Genomic DNA, 15,943 nt, shown 5'->3' with positions numbered 1-15,943 from the left:
AATAGTTTCAGTGATTTCCTCACTAACTATAGTTACCATGCAAGACAGAAACAACAGCATTTCCACTGTAAGCGTGCAACAGTATTAAATGTTGCTTTTCTTTTGCAAGTAAAGATATGCCTAGTGACTAAAACATATCCTCCACTTCACAGCCTTCCTCCACTTCTACTCAGCACCTCTATTTTATCAGTGACAGAGCATTGTTCAGAGATAAATACTGACTTGTCTTAAACTCCTTAAGTTCTGACAGAGGGGAGAAAACCCCACTGAACAATCATGTTAATAAGAACATACTTCAGCAAAATTCTACCGCTGTAGTACACAAGAGGTTAAAAATAAATACATAAAAAATCACCAGCACAAACTACTAACAAGCTAGAGCTTTTTCCTGAAAGGCCACAAGGCAAAGGAAAAAGGTCTCTGGATGTTTCTGCTTTTATGAACTCTGCAAGGCAAAACTCTGGAACAGATAAGCCAGCAATGGCATATGCAGCAGCTAAGACACTTCAAATAAAGGCAGGACTACTTGAGCAACACAATCTAGAGCATTGTCCACAAAACAGGTGTAGCAAGGCAGCAAAAATCCTATAATAAAGACTGCAATGTGGAACTATTTGTCCTAGATATCATTTCTACTAACTCAAGACAAAAAAAAACCAGCATGAAATATATATATAAAAAAGATATCTAATATTATTACCTGCCCTTTTGCATCCTCAGGCATAGATTTGATATGCATCCTCTTAAGACATCGAATGACACCATCATAGAACTGTACTGTGAATGTTCCTAGAATAAGATTTATATAATTACTTTGAGTAGTTAAGTAACAAACAACTCATTATAATAAATGTTTCATCAAAATATTTAGTAGGCAATATGAACAAAGAAAAAAGATGTTACCTCCAATGAGAATCAAGAACTTTTAAGAATATAAAAACACAACCCTAATGAGATCTTGGTTTTATATTTGTCAAACTTCATCTACTTTTATGGTTTCAAACACATTTACACTACCATGACACTTGTTCATAATTTACTGCAACAATTATACAGTATTTAGACTAACACAATAAAGAAACAGTACACAATCAAATTCTTATTTGCTTTAAACTACAGGAAAGGTTTTACTTCTACTTGAGTTCAGTAGAAATACTGCCCCACTAAGAAGTACTGCACCAAAATTACGTTGTTCTTTTACTTTCACACATTATTTTTTCTCCAATCATTTGTATTTTTCAAAAGATCACTTCCTGAAACAACTAAGAGAATTTAAATCCAGCGATGGTAGCCCAATCAGCACTAAGTAAAATGACTAAGTAATATGACTTTTACAGTCATATCCTTCCACTGCTGGGCAAACATTCAGCGTTTTACCTTTGAGGATAAAATTTCAGAGATTTCAGATAGAAGACAGAAACATTTTCAACAGTACATAGAGGCAATAAGGAAAATTTTATACGTATGTGTTTCTTTGGGTTTTTATTGTGTGGATGTTGGGGTTTTCTTTTGTTGTTTTAAGTTGACTACAGCAATAGTTTAGTGTAAGCAAAAAGTCCTTACTGATGACCCATACACGAATACATACCCTCTTTATTAATTGCTTCAATCTTTGCAGGGTAATATCGACAATCTGTCCAACGAGCTAGGACTTCTTCTCCAGGCTTAAAATCCTATTTAAAAAATATATATATGAATATTAATATTTTAAGCACTTAAATGTTTTTCTACAAAGATTTAAACATTACATACTGGAGAGATTTAATGCAGGAAACCACATAACACAGTTTTCCAAAAGAAGTGATAACCAAAACGGACACAGCACTTACAACAAATTCTTCATCATCTTTCAGCCCTTCTTTCCTTAATGCTGGTCGCTCCAAGGGTCGCAACCTGTTGCTGTCCCAGTATATCCACTCATCATAGCGATGACTCCAACGTTCAAAATGAACCAGCATCTTCCCCTCTTCATAATCTATCTTCTCAATACGAGATGGGTACCTTGAACAATAACATAACGTGGCGCTTTGGGTTTGTTTGCTTTGCATGTAACAGCACTTATATGACTACTAAAAAGTTATACTAACATCTTGTACTGAGAAATCTCAAAGTCTGAAAAAAAATAAAATAAAAATCAAGATACTATACATGTTATTCTACCATTAGTTTAAGAGCCATCTATACACATCAGTGATGCCATGAGCTTTATCACAGGATGAAAGTCTGAAACTGACAGACTACAGCTGCATGAAATGGGCATTATAAGTTTGTGTTCTAACAGTTTTAAAACCTGTGTTCATTTGAAGCCAAAGCCCGTAACAGCTTTTGAGGAAAGGTAGTACATACAATTGTTTTATAAGGACATCCATTACTTTCACTAAAGGAAATGTTTCATTAAATCATTTCATGGATTTCAAAAATCTGGGCAGCTAATCAAACCCAAAGGTGTTTGATTAATTTTACTTTTACTTAATATAAGTCACTTTTTAATTTGTGGATCAGCTTCAATGATTTCACTGCCATTAAATTTGAATCACAGAGACTTTTTTTTTTTTAATACATTAATCATTTTCTAAGCACACATGCATTAAAATATGTATGTCACCTACTCCATGGATTTTCCTCTCAGCAAACATAGTAGCATGCACTCTGCAGAGCTAATCAGGACAACCATACTATGTCTTAGGCATCTCAACTTGGCTGTGGCAGATGTAACAGATTCTGACAAATCTGGACTTCAGGAACCACAAAATTTGGTAATATTTTAAGGAAAAAAATAGCAGTTTTCTTTAACTTTAGCAAGAACTACTGAATCGCTCTGTTTTAACAAAGTGACATATTGCACAAAATTGGAACAGGGCAGCAAGTCACAAACGCTTCTACTTTCCTAATCAAATTCATTAGACCTCTTTCCATTATATGAAATGCAGAGAAAACTGGAATGAAACAGAAATCAGTTTCTCCTACATGTAACAAGAATACTGAAAATAATTCAGAAGTGCAATGAATCTCTGAATTACCGTATCATATTTTCTCCAGAGTTGATGATCTGAGTAACACAACTGAACTAGAAATAATTTCTCACGTCCAAACAACTAACACAATAGAAGAGAGGAATATAAGGATTGGCCTAAAGGTAATAAAATATGCATTAAAAGAAAGGTCACAGCAAAACGACAGCTGCCTTCACTTCTGTTAAGAGATAACCTGTTCTTCAAACAAAATGTCACCACTGAGGAATAACAGAAGTGCAGAGTCTGAGCAATCAATTTCCAGTCCTAATGCACAGAAACCCATTCAACACTCTTAATGGAAAACACTGCGAGAGTTATTGTACATTTTCTCACTTAAAATACTGAGGATGATGAAAAAAGAATCTTTCGCACTAAGTTCCAATTGAATACATTAAATTTTCGGGCAACCATAAGGCAAAGGACATTAAAATAAAAAGCATCAAACCCAATTTACTCCTTCACCCTGATAATTTCTCTAATCTTACTTCCTCAGTTGCTTCCCTACATACAGATTCCAAATGACTAAACTTACCAGAACTAGGGACAGAAAAATTCTCTTTGATCTTCCAGGTTATTACTGCATCAACTTCAGCCACATCTCATTCTTGGACCAGAACACATGAAGAGTCAACTGTCTCATTTCAATCATCCATATATTTCAGAAACGTGAAGCATTTTCATAGCCAATTCCACAAGTTCCTAACTTAGTTCCATTCAACTTCAATAAGACAACATTTCAGCCCCAAGCTCCAGCTGCTTTTTCCACCCTACTATATATGTTTTCAGTTTTCACTATGGTAAACTAGCATTCTGGTTTAACTCTGAACACAGATTCGGGAAAATAAAAGCAGACAAGAAATGGTTTTCTTTGTCTCTGACCATCTCTTCTTCTCAAGTCTACAGGCTTCCACCCTAAGGAGATTTATTTGGCATTATCTTACTACTTTCCTTTGTCTTCCTAAGTCCTTTGACAAGTAACTAGACTGGATGTGTCAGAACAAGCAGGAAGAGTAGCAAAGGAAAAAGCAGCAGGGACATCTGGGTCTATGTGGTACATCCCCTACTCAAGCAGGAACACCCAGAGCAGGGTGCCAAGAACCACATCCAGGCTGCTTTTGGAGTAGGTTATATAAGGAAGTGTTTAACATACTGAAAGAAGGAAAAACTCTCAAGAAGGACCTCGAAGCAATAAAAAATCAGAGCTGAAGCACAAAAGTTGCAGTAGTGAAATGGAAATCAAAAGCAGAGGTATTATCTTATGACATCGAAAATCTTTTTTATCAAATGCAAGAAAGAAGGTGATGCAAAACTATGGTTATTTTATGAAATTCAACTAGAAAATTAGTTTTTTTCCTAGGCATCTCCACAGTAATACTTTAGTCATTATGGCAATGCCCTAAAGCATTTCTCTTGCTCCAGTAGGTTTAACTGGTCAGCAGCAGCACAATCACCACTCCAAGAACTGTACTTCGAAGTAAACAGAAAAGAAAAATGAGGAGAAGATTGTACAGTCCTAGAATAAAAGAAAACTGAGTAAGTAACGAAATACAAAATACAGCTTAGAGAGAAATATATAAAAGTGAAGAGAGCTTTAAGGAAAATTTAGCTTCCCAAGAGTGAAGATAAATATATTTGGAGAATAAAAAGAGCGCAAAGCTAAAGTAGTTAACAAAATAAAGGATGCAAAATATAAAATCTCACTAGGGCAAATCCAACACAAAGTTATCTCCCTTTGAGGAATACAGGTACTGCTAACGAAGCCCATGATAGTGGTTTCAATAACAAACATCACACAGTGCCTTTATTCCAATAATCTCTGCTTCTTCAGTGTATGTTAAGACAAAGGTGAAAAGCTGAATAAAGCCAAAATCTGTGCTTCAGTCCAGACCTCAGAGATGCACGTTATTGCATATCTTTACAGCACTCAAACTACACATCACTGATCACTAGGCAAACCCAGGATAACATTATAAGGATTTAGCAACAAGATGTTGGCCTCCATATCCACTAAATCTAGCCACATAATGTGCCACAATCATACAAACAATTGTGCATGAGCAGTAACATTTCACAACACAGATCCCACAGTGGGAAAGACAAGAGCATACAGAGAGCAGAATTTACTATGGGAAATGTTGTATAGAAGCCTGCACAAATGAGAAGTAAATTACCCTCTAAAATATTGAGAAACTTTTGCAGAAAAAAGCCACACCAGTTCAGTAAGGAAAATGTTTTCCCTGTGGTAAGGAATAATAACCTGCAACATTTGTTGGCTGGCTGTTTTTACTTTTACTACTACGCAAGTATGCATGAAACAGTATCAAATAATGTGAAGTCTCATCCAGTTGTTGATTTTATAGAGAGAACAGGGAAACTACTGATTATTGATGACATCTATTCCATGTTCTCTGTTCTCAGGTTCCAGAGATACCACCAACTTCTGGGAGTTCTGCAAAATGTATACGGCTCACAAAACCTACATCATGAAATACAGGTCAAATTATTGCTCCAACACTCAAATAGTAAAAAATAAAGTGAACATTCCCATTCTCATTTCCAGAAAATATATTTTCTTCCAGTCAACCAATAAACAGCCACAATTGCAACGTTTTTCATTTTTATATTGCCTTTCATTTGACCATTCAGAAGTCACAAACAACCAGTAAATTACCATGTTAGGTGGGAAAACAGAGATCTCAAACTGTAAATACTCAGGCAAAAATGCTATGCAATTTGTCAAAGTTTGCAGCTAAGAAAGACATGAAATAGACACATACTTCCTGTTTTCACAAGAATGATGTAAATAACCGTATCCCTCTGCCTCATAGAGGATAAAACAGTAAGTGTGCTCCATTCTGACTTACTTGCAAATAGCCTAACCCTAACCTCCCCACCTTCTACACTGTGTTTCAGCAATAAAGTTTTCTGCTCTTTCAAATAACCATCAAGCAATGCAATAAACTGAAATCTAAAGCAAGGTCTAAAAACTAACATTTCCCAAAGCATTACAAGGAAGAACCTTCACTTCTCACTTTCTTCCTTCACACATCCTTCCCCATTAAGGGGAACTGGGGGAGCACTGCCCCTCTTGCTGTAAGCAAGGATCGGGTTAGCGACAGCCTGAAGCATCTGAACACCTGTAAGTCTACTGGTCCTGATGAGATGCACCCCAGAGTCCTGAGGGATCTGACTCATGTAGTTGTCAAGCCACTCTCTGTGATATTTAAAAAGTCACCGCAATCAGAAGAAGTGCCTGGTGACTGAAAAAAAAGTGATGTCACACCCATTTTTAAGGGTAGGAAGGACACCTGAGAGAATTGCCAGCCAGTCAGCCTCACCTCAGTGCTAAAATCATGGAGTAGATCCTCCTGGAAGTTACAGTAACACATACGGAAGGAAGATAATATAGGATAGCCAGTATGGCTTCAACAAGGACAGAGCCCACCTGATCAACCTTGTCAAATTAACTGCATCAATGGACAAGGAAGAGCCATTGATATCATCTATCTGGACTTCAGAAAGGCCTTTTTACACAGTCCCTTCACTCCTAACATCCTTCTCTTCAAATTGGAAAGATAAGGATTTGATGGGTGGACTGTTCAAAGGACAAGGAACTGGTTACAAGATCAGTACCCAGAGGTCAATAGCTCCATGTCCAGATGAAGAACAGTGACAAGTGGTGCTCCTCAGGAGTCAGACTGGTGTTACTTAATATCTTCATCAACAACATCAGCAGCACAGTTGAGCTTACAGGCCTACTGAAAAGGACTCAGGGGAGGGCATTGGGTGAGCAATGCACCTTCACAGCCCAGAAACTGTATCCTTGGCTGCCTGTGATAGAAAAGTGGTTTCAAACCAAAAAAGGTGAGATTTTGATTGGACATAGGGAAAAGTTTTTAACAATAAGGGAAGTGAGGAACTACAACAGGTTGTCCAAAGGGGTAGTGGATACACCATCCTTGGAGACATTCAAGGTCAGACTGGACTGGGCTTTAAGCAACATGATCCAGCTGTACATGTCCTTGTTCACTGAGAGGAGTTGGACCAGATGACTTTTAAAGGTACCTTCCAACCCAAATGATCTTATGGTACCGGAAAAAATAAGTAAAACAAAACATGCCAATTTAAAGCACTATTATTCTGACAACCAACTTATTTTAGTGAGTTTTTCCATTCCAGAACTTTAAGAGCCACATAGCTGTATTTCCAACGGTACGTAACTAACAGCTTAGATTTTTCACATACAATTAACAAACATTATGGTCTCAGAAAAATAACTGTCCTGAAGGCAAATACCTGCAACTTATGGGACAATCAATAGCAGAATCCACAGAAGTCACAAGAAAATAGAAGAAAAAAAATCTACCATTAAATGCATCAAGTTTACACAGAGTGTGTATTATTAGATAGGAGCTATCAGCTTAAGTGCCATTCTTGCAAGTGGGTACATAGTTACATATACACGATTCTATCACTGTTTAATTTGTCTTGTTAGTAACTGCCAACAAGTATCAGTGTTTATGAAATTGTAAGAAACCTCAGAAAGCGTCCAGTCACTCAAGGCAGTTTCAAACCATTTTCCTTGTACCTATCCAGCCTGAAACCCTCATCTCAGGTTCTACTGTCATCTCTATCCTCCCACCAAACACCACTGTAGAGCTTGGCTAAGTTTTCTTGATCATCTGTATAGGTATTGGACACCTACTGGTTGGTCTTCTGAAGTCTTCTATCCTACAAACTGAACAAACCCAGTTTACACACCTTAGCCTCTAGGGTCTTATGCTCCAGGTCCCTGATTAACTAGTAATTTTCTATTATTAATCAATCCCATCTCCTTTACCACTTTCTGACGGATGATCACATGGAGTACGTTTAGAGCTGCATTCCATAATGAATTCACCTCTGTGAGTTAAAATTTAACAAGTGAAACACTTTCATTGTCTCAGGTCATCTCCCCTGTAACACAGTGTCTTTCAGCTCATAATGAAGCAACTGGAATCACCTCCAAAATAAAGCAAAACAGCATGAAAAATGAACACTCTCACTGACAGCCTGCCTTTGCTGAGGAGTTTGTCCACGCTTTCCTCTGCTCGTTTACACTAAACATCATCATGACCCAAAACACTGCCTGCAAAAACTTTTTTTTTAAAGCAATAAACAGTGAAGAACCACAATATCTCAAAAATTTAAGAAATTCAAATAGTGTTATCACTGTTCATCAGGTAAATTTCAACTGCTGAAAATGTACATGCTGTAGATACAACTCTGAAAGTAAAACTCATGCAGAACTCTAATAATTATGTTCCTCTATAATCGTTCCCTGGTTAACACTTAAAATTTATGATTGGATCTCCATATAACAGGAGACTTTCTTTAAAATAAAGAACAAACCTCCATTTACACATTGTTTTTCAGCAAAGCCTTTTCTCACTTTGGTTCTTGTAGTAAATAATAACACAGTTCTTCATTTTTTGCATTATTGAAAACCCAAAGATTTCATAGATGCTAAGCAACTTTATTTTCTATGAGGTATGTTCTATTTCTGCATGTAGATGAGGGGAATGCCTATAGTGTACATATATAGAAAGGACTTAAAAAAACATCCACCACTCCCTCACATGACAGTTGCAGAGCTAGGAGCCTGTTATGTTACACTAAGAACAACATAGCAGTAGATCTTCGCTGAAAATCTTTTTGGTCCAGATGGTAAATCAGTTCCTAGGAAATTTAGAATAAACCCTACTCTGCCTGAAAATACCAAGCACTCAGCTACAGTTGCTGCTGGGCATTTGGTTAAAAAATACATCAGTAATTTGGAAATCTTTCTACAGCAACAAATAAGAATAAGAACTGTTTCTTAAAGCCCGTTTTCCTTCAGAGACTGTTTAGTAGGTTGGACATTAGGAAGTATTACTTCTCGGAAAGGGTAGTCAGGCATTGGAATGAAAATCCCACTGCCCAGGGAGGTGGTGGAGTCACCAACCATGGGAGTGTTCAAGAAACGTCTGGATGTGGTGTTGAGGAATATGATTTAGCCGGGAAGTATTGGTAATGGTTGGACTAGATGATCTTCTAGGTCTTTTCCAACCTTGATAATTCTGTGATTCTGTGATTCTCATAAAGCCCATCAGAACAGTAGGTACAGGCCTTTACACTTCCCTAGTGCTAACCAGTCCCGCATGGTAGCTAAGAAAAAGCTTTTGGACAGCTGCATCAACTACAAACCAAACCTTTTTCAAACTGAAACAGCACAGTCAGCAAATGACATGAAACTACTCACACATTCAAATTTTGACTAAGAATTTATCTTTCAAAGAACTCCTTTCCCAATATATGCACAATGTAGCAGCATCCTTGTGCCCATAGGTTCCTGTTTTATGCTCATGGCTGTAACAAAACGCCTGGGTGATAGTAACAGTTCTAAACACTTTGCTCCTCCAGCTGCTTGATGCACCTTACCTGCACCATGAACTCCGATTAAGGATGCTTTCCTTTCTCAAACCAGTTTTGCAATCCTATGAGGTACAACAATGGAGCAGAAAAATCCACTCGCATACTTTCAAACTCAAAAGAAAAGCAGCCTTTAGTCACATAAATCTGCCATATTAACATATCTGATTGTCTTGTGCACGACACTGATGCACTCTAGAAATGTTCTTTAATTACTATGGTTTCACAAGCAACTAAAACCACAGATCCCAGTGAAAAGTATTGTCTGACTTCTGAACAGAAATTATTTACCTAAATCTTAAAAGTTTTCTTTTAAGAAAGCATCCATAAAGTTTTTACGTGAACCAGACAATGAGTAGATGTACTACACTTTTAGTTGGGTATCAAAGCATGAGATATACACAAAATAACTTCTTTTTGCTGGCGAATACTATTAAAGCTCTTCCATACCATTTCTGTAAATAGTCCAGTGCCTCCAAACGAGCACCAATCTCAAATGTGATTCCAGGACGATTTGGAGGCTTTTTACTCATCTTGATATTTTCTTTTCCGCTACCTTTGGAAGAAAAAAGAGAAATCATATTAAAGCACATAATAGTGTCTTAAAAAGTGCCACTGACAGCAAATGCATACCAGAAGTTGGAAACAATGATGAAGTTTCTTTCCTAATTTTCTATTAATTGCTTTGCCTTTGGAAGCGCACTCAAGAGCCAAACAAGGCATTCAAAAAACCTGTTTTTGATTTCTCCGTGCCACCCCTTCAAAAAATAAAACAAAAACGACTAACAGTCATCGACCTGAAGTCCAATTCAAAAAGACAAAACCTGGGCTCATGTCTGAAATGTTGTACTGTAGATCCTTGACATCTCATCTTACCAGAGAGACATAAAGTAAACAACGAATACGTCATAAAAAACAAGACAGGAAAACAGACGTTACAAATAACATAAATGAAAAGACAAGTGGCACAGCCTAAAAAGCAAGTTAGGTCAAACTACTAAAAACAAAGGAGGGAAAAAAAAAAAAAGGGTGGTGGTGGTGGGGGGGCATTTTCAGCCTTTCTGTGCGATGCTGAGTCTCATCCTTACCACTAAATATGCTCCGTTCATGACTGCGTTGATTTTTTTTTTTGTGGTAATTCAGTCACCACCAGAAAATGATTTTTCTGCCCTAATGTCATTTATGACCGTGACTATGAGCCTCCAGCACCGCGGAGCACACAGCAGCTGCTGAGGCCGCAGGCTCCTGCTGCACGCCCACTGAAGGGTGCCAGGCTGCAGGTCCAGTGCCTCCCTCGCCCGGACCACCAGCGATGAAACACCAGAACCCCAGTTTTCCAACCGGGCTTAAATGTCTGAACCAGCAGCGCGACCTCAGGCAGCTGCCTCAGACAGAGAGAGTGGGCCCGAGGGGATGGCAGCTGTTTCCCAAGGACGGCAGGCACAAAGGGGCGCCGAGCACGGCTGGGCCCCCACCGGCCAAGGCCCCGCTGGAGAACTCGTGTAGGCAAAGCCCGCCGGATCCCAACGCCGCCCTATGCGGGAAAGGCTCCGAGAACGACCCGACCAGGCCCGGAGACCATGAGGGGCAGCGGGAGCCCCGAGCCAGGCCGGGCCCTCCCGGAGGGGGCCGGAGCTCGGGGCCACTCTCCCTGCTGCCCGCGCGTTCCCCGCGCTCCTTACCGCCTCCTGGGACTCTCAAGACCGCGGTGGTGCCTGTGTCGGCCCGCAGTCCCGGCGCGGCACCCGCTGCTCCCGCTCGGTGCGGCGCGGGGTGTCCGGCGCGGTGGCCGCCCTCACAGCCCCATCCTCCCCGCGCCCCGACACCGCGTCACCGCTCTGCGACGGCTCCGAGAAGCGCCATAGGGCGCCGCCATGACGCCATCACCCCCGGCACGTGACTGCAGGGCCAGCACCGCGTGATGCGGGCGGAGATGGAGTGGGATGGAGAATCACAGAGTCACAGAATGACCCGGGTTGGAAGGGACCTCAAGGATCATGTAGTTCCAACCCCCCTGCCTGGCAGGGCCACCAAACATACACCTTTACTAGATCAGGTTGCCCAGGGCCCCGTCCAACCTGGTCTTGAACACCTCCAAGGACGGGGCAACCACAACCTCCCTGGGCAGCCTGTTCCAGGGCCTAACCACTCTCCTAGTGAAGAACTTCCCCCTAACATCCAACCTAAATCTTCCCTCTTTTAACTTAAAACCATTTCCCCATGTCCTGCTATTGTCAGCCCTTTCGAAGAGTTTACTCCCCTCCTGGGAGTAAGTTCCCTTCAGGTATTGAAAGGCTGCAATGAGGTCACCCCGCAACCTTCTCTAGGCTGAACAAACCCAACTCCCTCAGCCTGTCCTCATAGGGGAGGTGCTCCAGATGCAGTATAAACGTCCTTGTCTGCAAATCTACTTTCCATCTGCATGCTCTGCTGAGCGTTTTGCTGCCTGGAATCGATCCTGGATGCAGGGTTATCACAGAATGGCCCAGGTTGGAAGTGACCTCAAGGATCACGAAGCTCCAATTCCCCCCCCTTTCCCTAACCTTCCCCCTGCAACAGGCAGGGCTGCCAACCTCCATGTTTAATACTAGAGCAGGTTTTGTAGGGATAAATGCTTTTAGATGCTTCTGCCTGAGGAGATGAGTATGGGATAGAAGAGTTACAGGAGATGTGGCTGAACACATGTGGGTGGTTGAGTCAAGCCAGGGGTTGAATGCCACAGACTGGGTTAGGCTTTGGTATGGAATCCTCAGTGTGTTGTGTGGATGTGTGGCACCATCACATCACCTCACTCAGGAGATAGAGGTCAGGCTGGTAGCAGGCTACAGAGGCACCAGGCCTGGGGTGTTTGGTTAACTGATAAAAGCTCATCTGCGCACCCACAGAGGAGCACAGAGAGACAACAGCAGCAGGGAAACCCCAAACAACGCCCTCCCATAAGCCATCAGCCCATTAGACTCCCCATTTCAAGACCTGCCTGGACGCCTACCTGTGTGATGTGTTGTAGGGAGCCTGCTTTGGCAGGGGGGTTGGACTCGATGATCTCTAGAGGTCCCTTCCAACCCCTACAATTCTGTGATTCTGTGATTTCTACTGAGTAGAGCCCAGCTGCTGGAAGGATCCACCCTGCATATATGTACTTATACACTTACTCATGGACATCCATCTTGTTGAGCTAGAATGAGGAAGAGTAACCAAGAGCATTTTTTCTAAATTTTAACAGAAAAACATCTCAGATATTTAATCTCTTAGGAAAACGGAGTATATATGGCTGTATTCCTATCTGCTTTGTCTTTTCCCGTTCTCCTTTTACTTCTGTCTTACTTCAGGCTTGGCAGAGGGATAGAGATCTCACAGTATTAGCCCAGCCTGTTTTGTTAAAGTGCTCAGGTGGGCAGAGAAAGGCAGCTGAGTTGACAGAGAAGCTCTGTGCCTCCACCCCTCCAGACACCAGCACAGGTAGGCAGATACACAAGAGCAGATCTCATTATTTCTGCTCCTTGCAGAATTTGGTGCTGAATTTTTTTACAAAGCACATTGCTAGCATTGTGAATGTTATACAGACCATTAACTGGAAACCAACCTAGATAAGAGATTTTATCTTGCCAGTCAGTGACTCACAGACTTGGAGGGGAAAGAGGATTTCATAATCAGCTGAGCATGAGCTCATGATATGTTGTTGATGCTGAAAAGACTACTGCAGTCTTTGCAGAGCACATGCACATAGAAATACTGAGTGGGAGTTGGGGGGTGACATAATCTCTGTACTTGTCACCAGTACATTGTTATTAAAATAACCAACTGCTCAGGAAAGCCATCCAAACACTGGAAGGGTTCAGAAAATATGTGGGAAAATGAGCAAACAACTGGAAAAAGAAGGTGTTGCAGTGAGACAGCCAGCCATCAGTTTGCTTACTTTGCCGTTTATTTTAATTGTGAGCAATTGGAATAGTCTATAAAAAAACTACTGTAAATGTCAGATAATATAATCACAAGGTGACAGTCAGTGGAATAAACCTTCATCATTGTTTTTACCCTTATGATAGTAGCAGGGCATTTAAAGTGACCACTGACGCTTGTATTTAAATAGTGACTGAGTGGCCTCCATCAACAAACAAGCACCAGAACTGCTGCCCAATCAATTTATTAGTGTACTGAGCTTAGCTGTTGCCTGGTTCTGCTTCATCATCATTTATGCTTTTCCTGCCACTTCCTTTGTCCATTTTGATACCCTGTTTGACATCAGTTACACCAGCCCTGGTCTTTTCCACGTTTCAAAGACACTTAAGCTGGACTTTTTAATGTTTTTTACTCAGTTTCTTTTCAGTTCTTTGCAGAATGCATGTAACTCAAGAAATTACTTCTCCCAGTGAGCTGGCCATTTGCTGTACAGTTATTGCAGCTACATCACATGTAGCATTTAATGACATGAAGCTATGGGGGAAACGAGGAGTGCTGAGGAGTGAGAACTGCTAAGGCCAGCTTAGTAGCAAAGTGTGCTTTTATACAGGTAATGCTAACATCAGTGAAAGAGTCCCAGTCCAAAGAAAGAAGATCCTGGGAGGCAGGTAAACTTTTAGGTTATCAGCCTGTTACCTCCTGATGCAGCAGCTCTGGACAAAGGTAGCTTTGCTGGGCCATTGTGCATCCCAGCTAAAGTACTTACAGTGCAACTATTTGATATTTCTTGTGGGAACACTCAGTATTCACTGTGCTATGAATATTGTTTTCCAGTGAATGTTAGACTTCTTGTGATTTCATTGTGTTTGTGTCTTGGAAGTGTGTTGCTTACTTCTGCTTTACATATTGCAGCCATATGTTTTAGGATGTGTTTTGGTTTTGGAGAGGTCTGAACATGTCAAAAAACATGTTACTGAATTTATTGAGGAGCCTTGTTACGAACTGTACTGAATGGAAAATTTGCTCACACTGCTCTGATTGTGCATTATTTCCTAGTTTATTTCCCTTTGAGACTGAAATTCAACTTATAGTTTGTGGTGGACAAGCAGAGCACTTGACTTACAAGTGTATCCCATTGGCAAGTTTTCCATGGTCTGCCATTTTTAACGGCTGATCTCATGATGGATGAGGGAAAGGGACAGAATGAAAGTCCTGCCAAGATGAAAACTGTGTTGGAGTCCCTGTTTGGGTGCTCAGCAGCTGAATGTTTATCTGAAACATGGAGATAGTGAGGGATAACACTGTAAGAGAAAGGGTGAGTCTAGTGGATAAACCACTACAAAATATGCAGTCTAGCAAGGAAAGTTTTGCTGTGAAGTTACTAGTACAAATGTGTTGAGAGAATCTGCAACTTGGAGCCAAGGAAAGTGTAACTCCAAAACTCACATCTGTTCAACCTGGTGCAGTCCAGCACTGAGAATGAAAACAGATGTCGCAACTGCCAGCAGGCAATGCCAATCATTTTGTATCATCAGTGTTACATTTTCCAATCTCCTTTGTAGTCCTGGTGTGTTGGTAGGGGATGAAGGATGGTTGTCAACACAGACCAGCTCTGAGTGTCCAACTCTGCCTGTAAAATCTTGCAAAACATTTGTGTATGGGATACGTTTCTTGTTTATTGATATTAGCTTTGTGTTGACATCCCATGGACACGTTTCTAGAAGTTTTGGTCTAAGTTCTCAGTTCCCTGATAGGTCACACTCAAATCCTTGATCTTTACATAGTGCTGGATAGCTTCCATTCTTTAAACCCACTCTGCCTCCAGTATATCACAATCCTCTAAGGTCTGTGAAGGCTGTGTGTGCCTTTTCCTCTCCCTAGCAGTTGAGTTAGTCCAGGGAAACACTTTCAATTCATCTGGAAATGTGACCAGTATGAATAGGCACAGCTGGAAAAACTGCAGACAGTTCCAGGAAGGCCTGCAGACTTTCTGTACAAACCTCACAACTTTGGATTTTACTTAAATACTGGCTTGGATGGAAAGGGATTCAGTCACTCTCAGTCTGCAGTAGTTACTTACATACAAATAGAGAGATGGCTCATAAGGATGCCATGTAAAACAGCATGCAAGGCAGACATTTTAAAGAATGCTATTAGAGTATTAGTGAAAATACTGGAAGCTGGAATACAGTTCTCAAGGTTTGTCCTCACAGGTGGTGGGTGCAGAAGGTATGCAGTTGCACAGCAACTGGAGTCAGACCCTGAGTCAAAGATCCTGTGCATCTGTGGAGCAGCAACTGAAGAGACCGTAGAGAGAAGAGAGAAAAACAAAGCAGCAGCCGTTGGGGTGGGACCACGGAGTCACATGAAGTGACAACTGGTGAAGATCAAGCTGGACCAGCTGATAGAAAAAGCCTGGGAAAAGAGCAGAAATACATATGGTGCTCTGTGCTGTAATTTCTCATTTCCTTCCGTCGGTTGAACTTGCAGTTTATGCAACTGACCCAAAACTACTGCTTCTTATAATTTAAACTCAGAAGGCTGAGGTGGAGCCTGGGTTGGGGTAGGAAGTTTGAGGA

General features: G+C 40.8%; 1 protein-coding gene across 8 annotated transcripts in view; it reads right to left on the bottom strand.

The window, feature by feature from the left end:
- Positions 1-11,313, bottom strand: part of PHF20L1 (PHD finger protein 20 like 1) — a 48,286-nt gene extending 36,973 nt beyond the window's left edge. For 3 of the 8 annotated variants that reach the window (XM_015856300.2, XM_015856301.2, XM_015856303.2), the window contains exons 1-5: positions 11,147-11,312; positions 9,915-10,020; positions 1,830-2,001; positions 1,589-1,673; positions 701-789 (exon numbers count right to left, since the gene is read on the bottom strand). In XM_015856300.2, coding sequence (XP_015711786.1) covers positions 701-789; positions 1,589-1,673; positions 1,830-2,001; positions 9,915-9,997 — 429 coding nt within the window. In that variant the 5' untranslated portion in view covers positions 9,998-10,020; positions 11,147-11,312. Of the gene's footprint in view, positions 1-700; positions 790-1,588; positions 1,674-1,829; positions 2,002-9,914; positions 10,021-11,146 lie in introns of all 8 variants that reach the window. The other 5 variants (XM_015856304.2, XM_015856305.2, XM_015856306.2 and 2 more) reach the window with 3 other exon arrangements.
- Between the last annotated feature and the right edge of the window lie 4,630 nt (positions 11,314-15,943).

The sequence above is a fragment of the Coturnix japonica genome, chromosome 2 (genome assembly GCF_001577835.2).
Source record: "Coturnix japonica isolate 7356 chromosome 2, Coturnix japonica 2.1, whole genome shotgun sequence".
NCBI lineage: Eukaryota > Metazoa > Chordata > Aves > Galliformes > Phasianidae > Coturnix > Coturnix japonica.
This window is presented reverse-complemented; position numbering and strand designations above follow the sequence as displayed.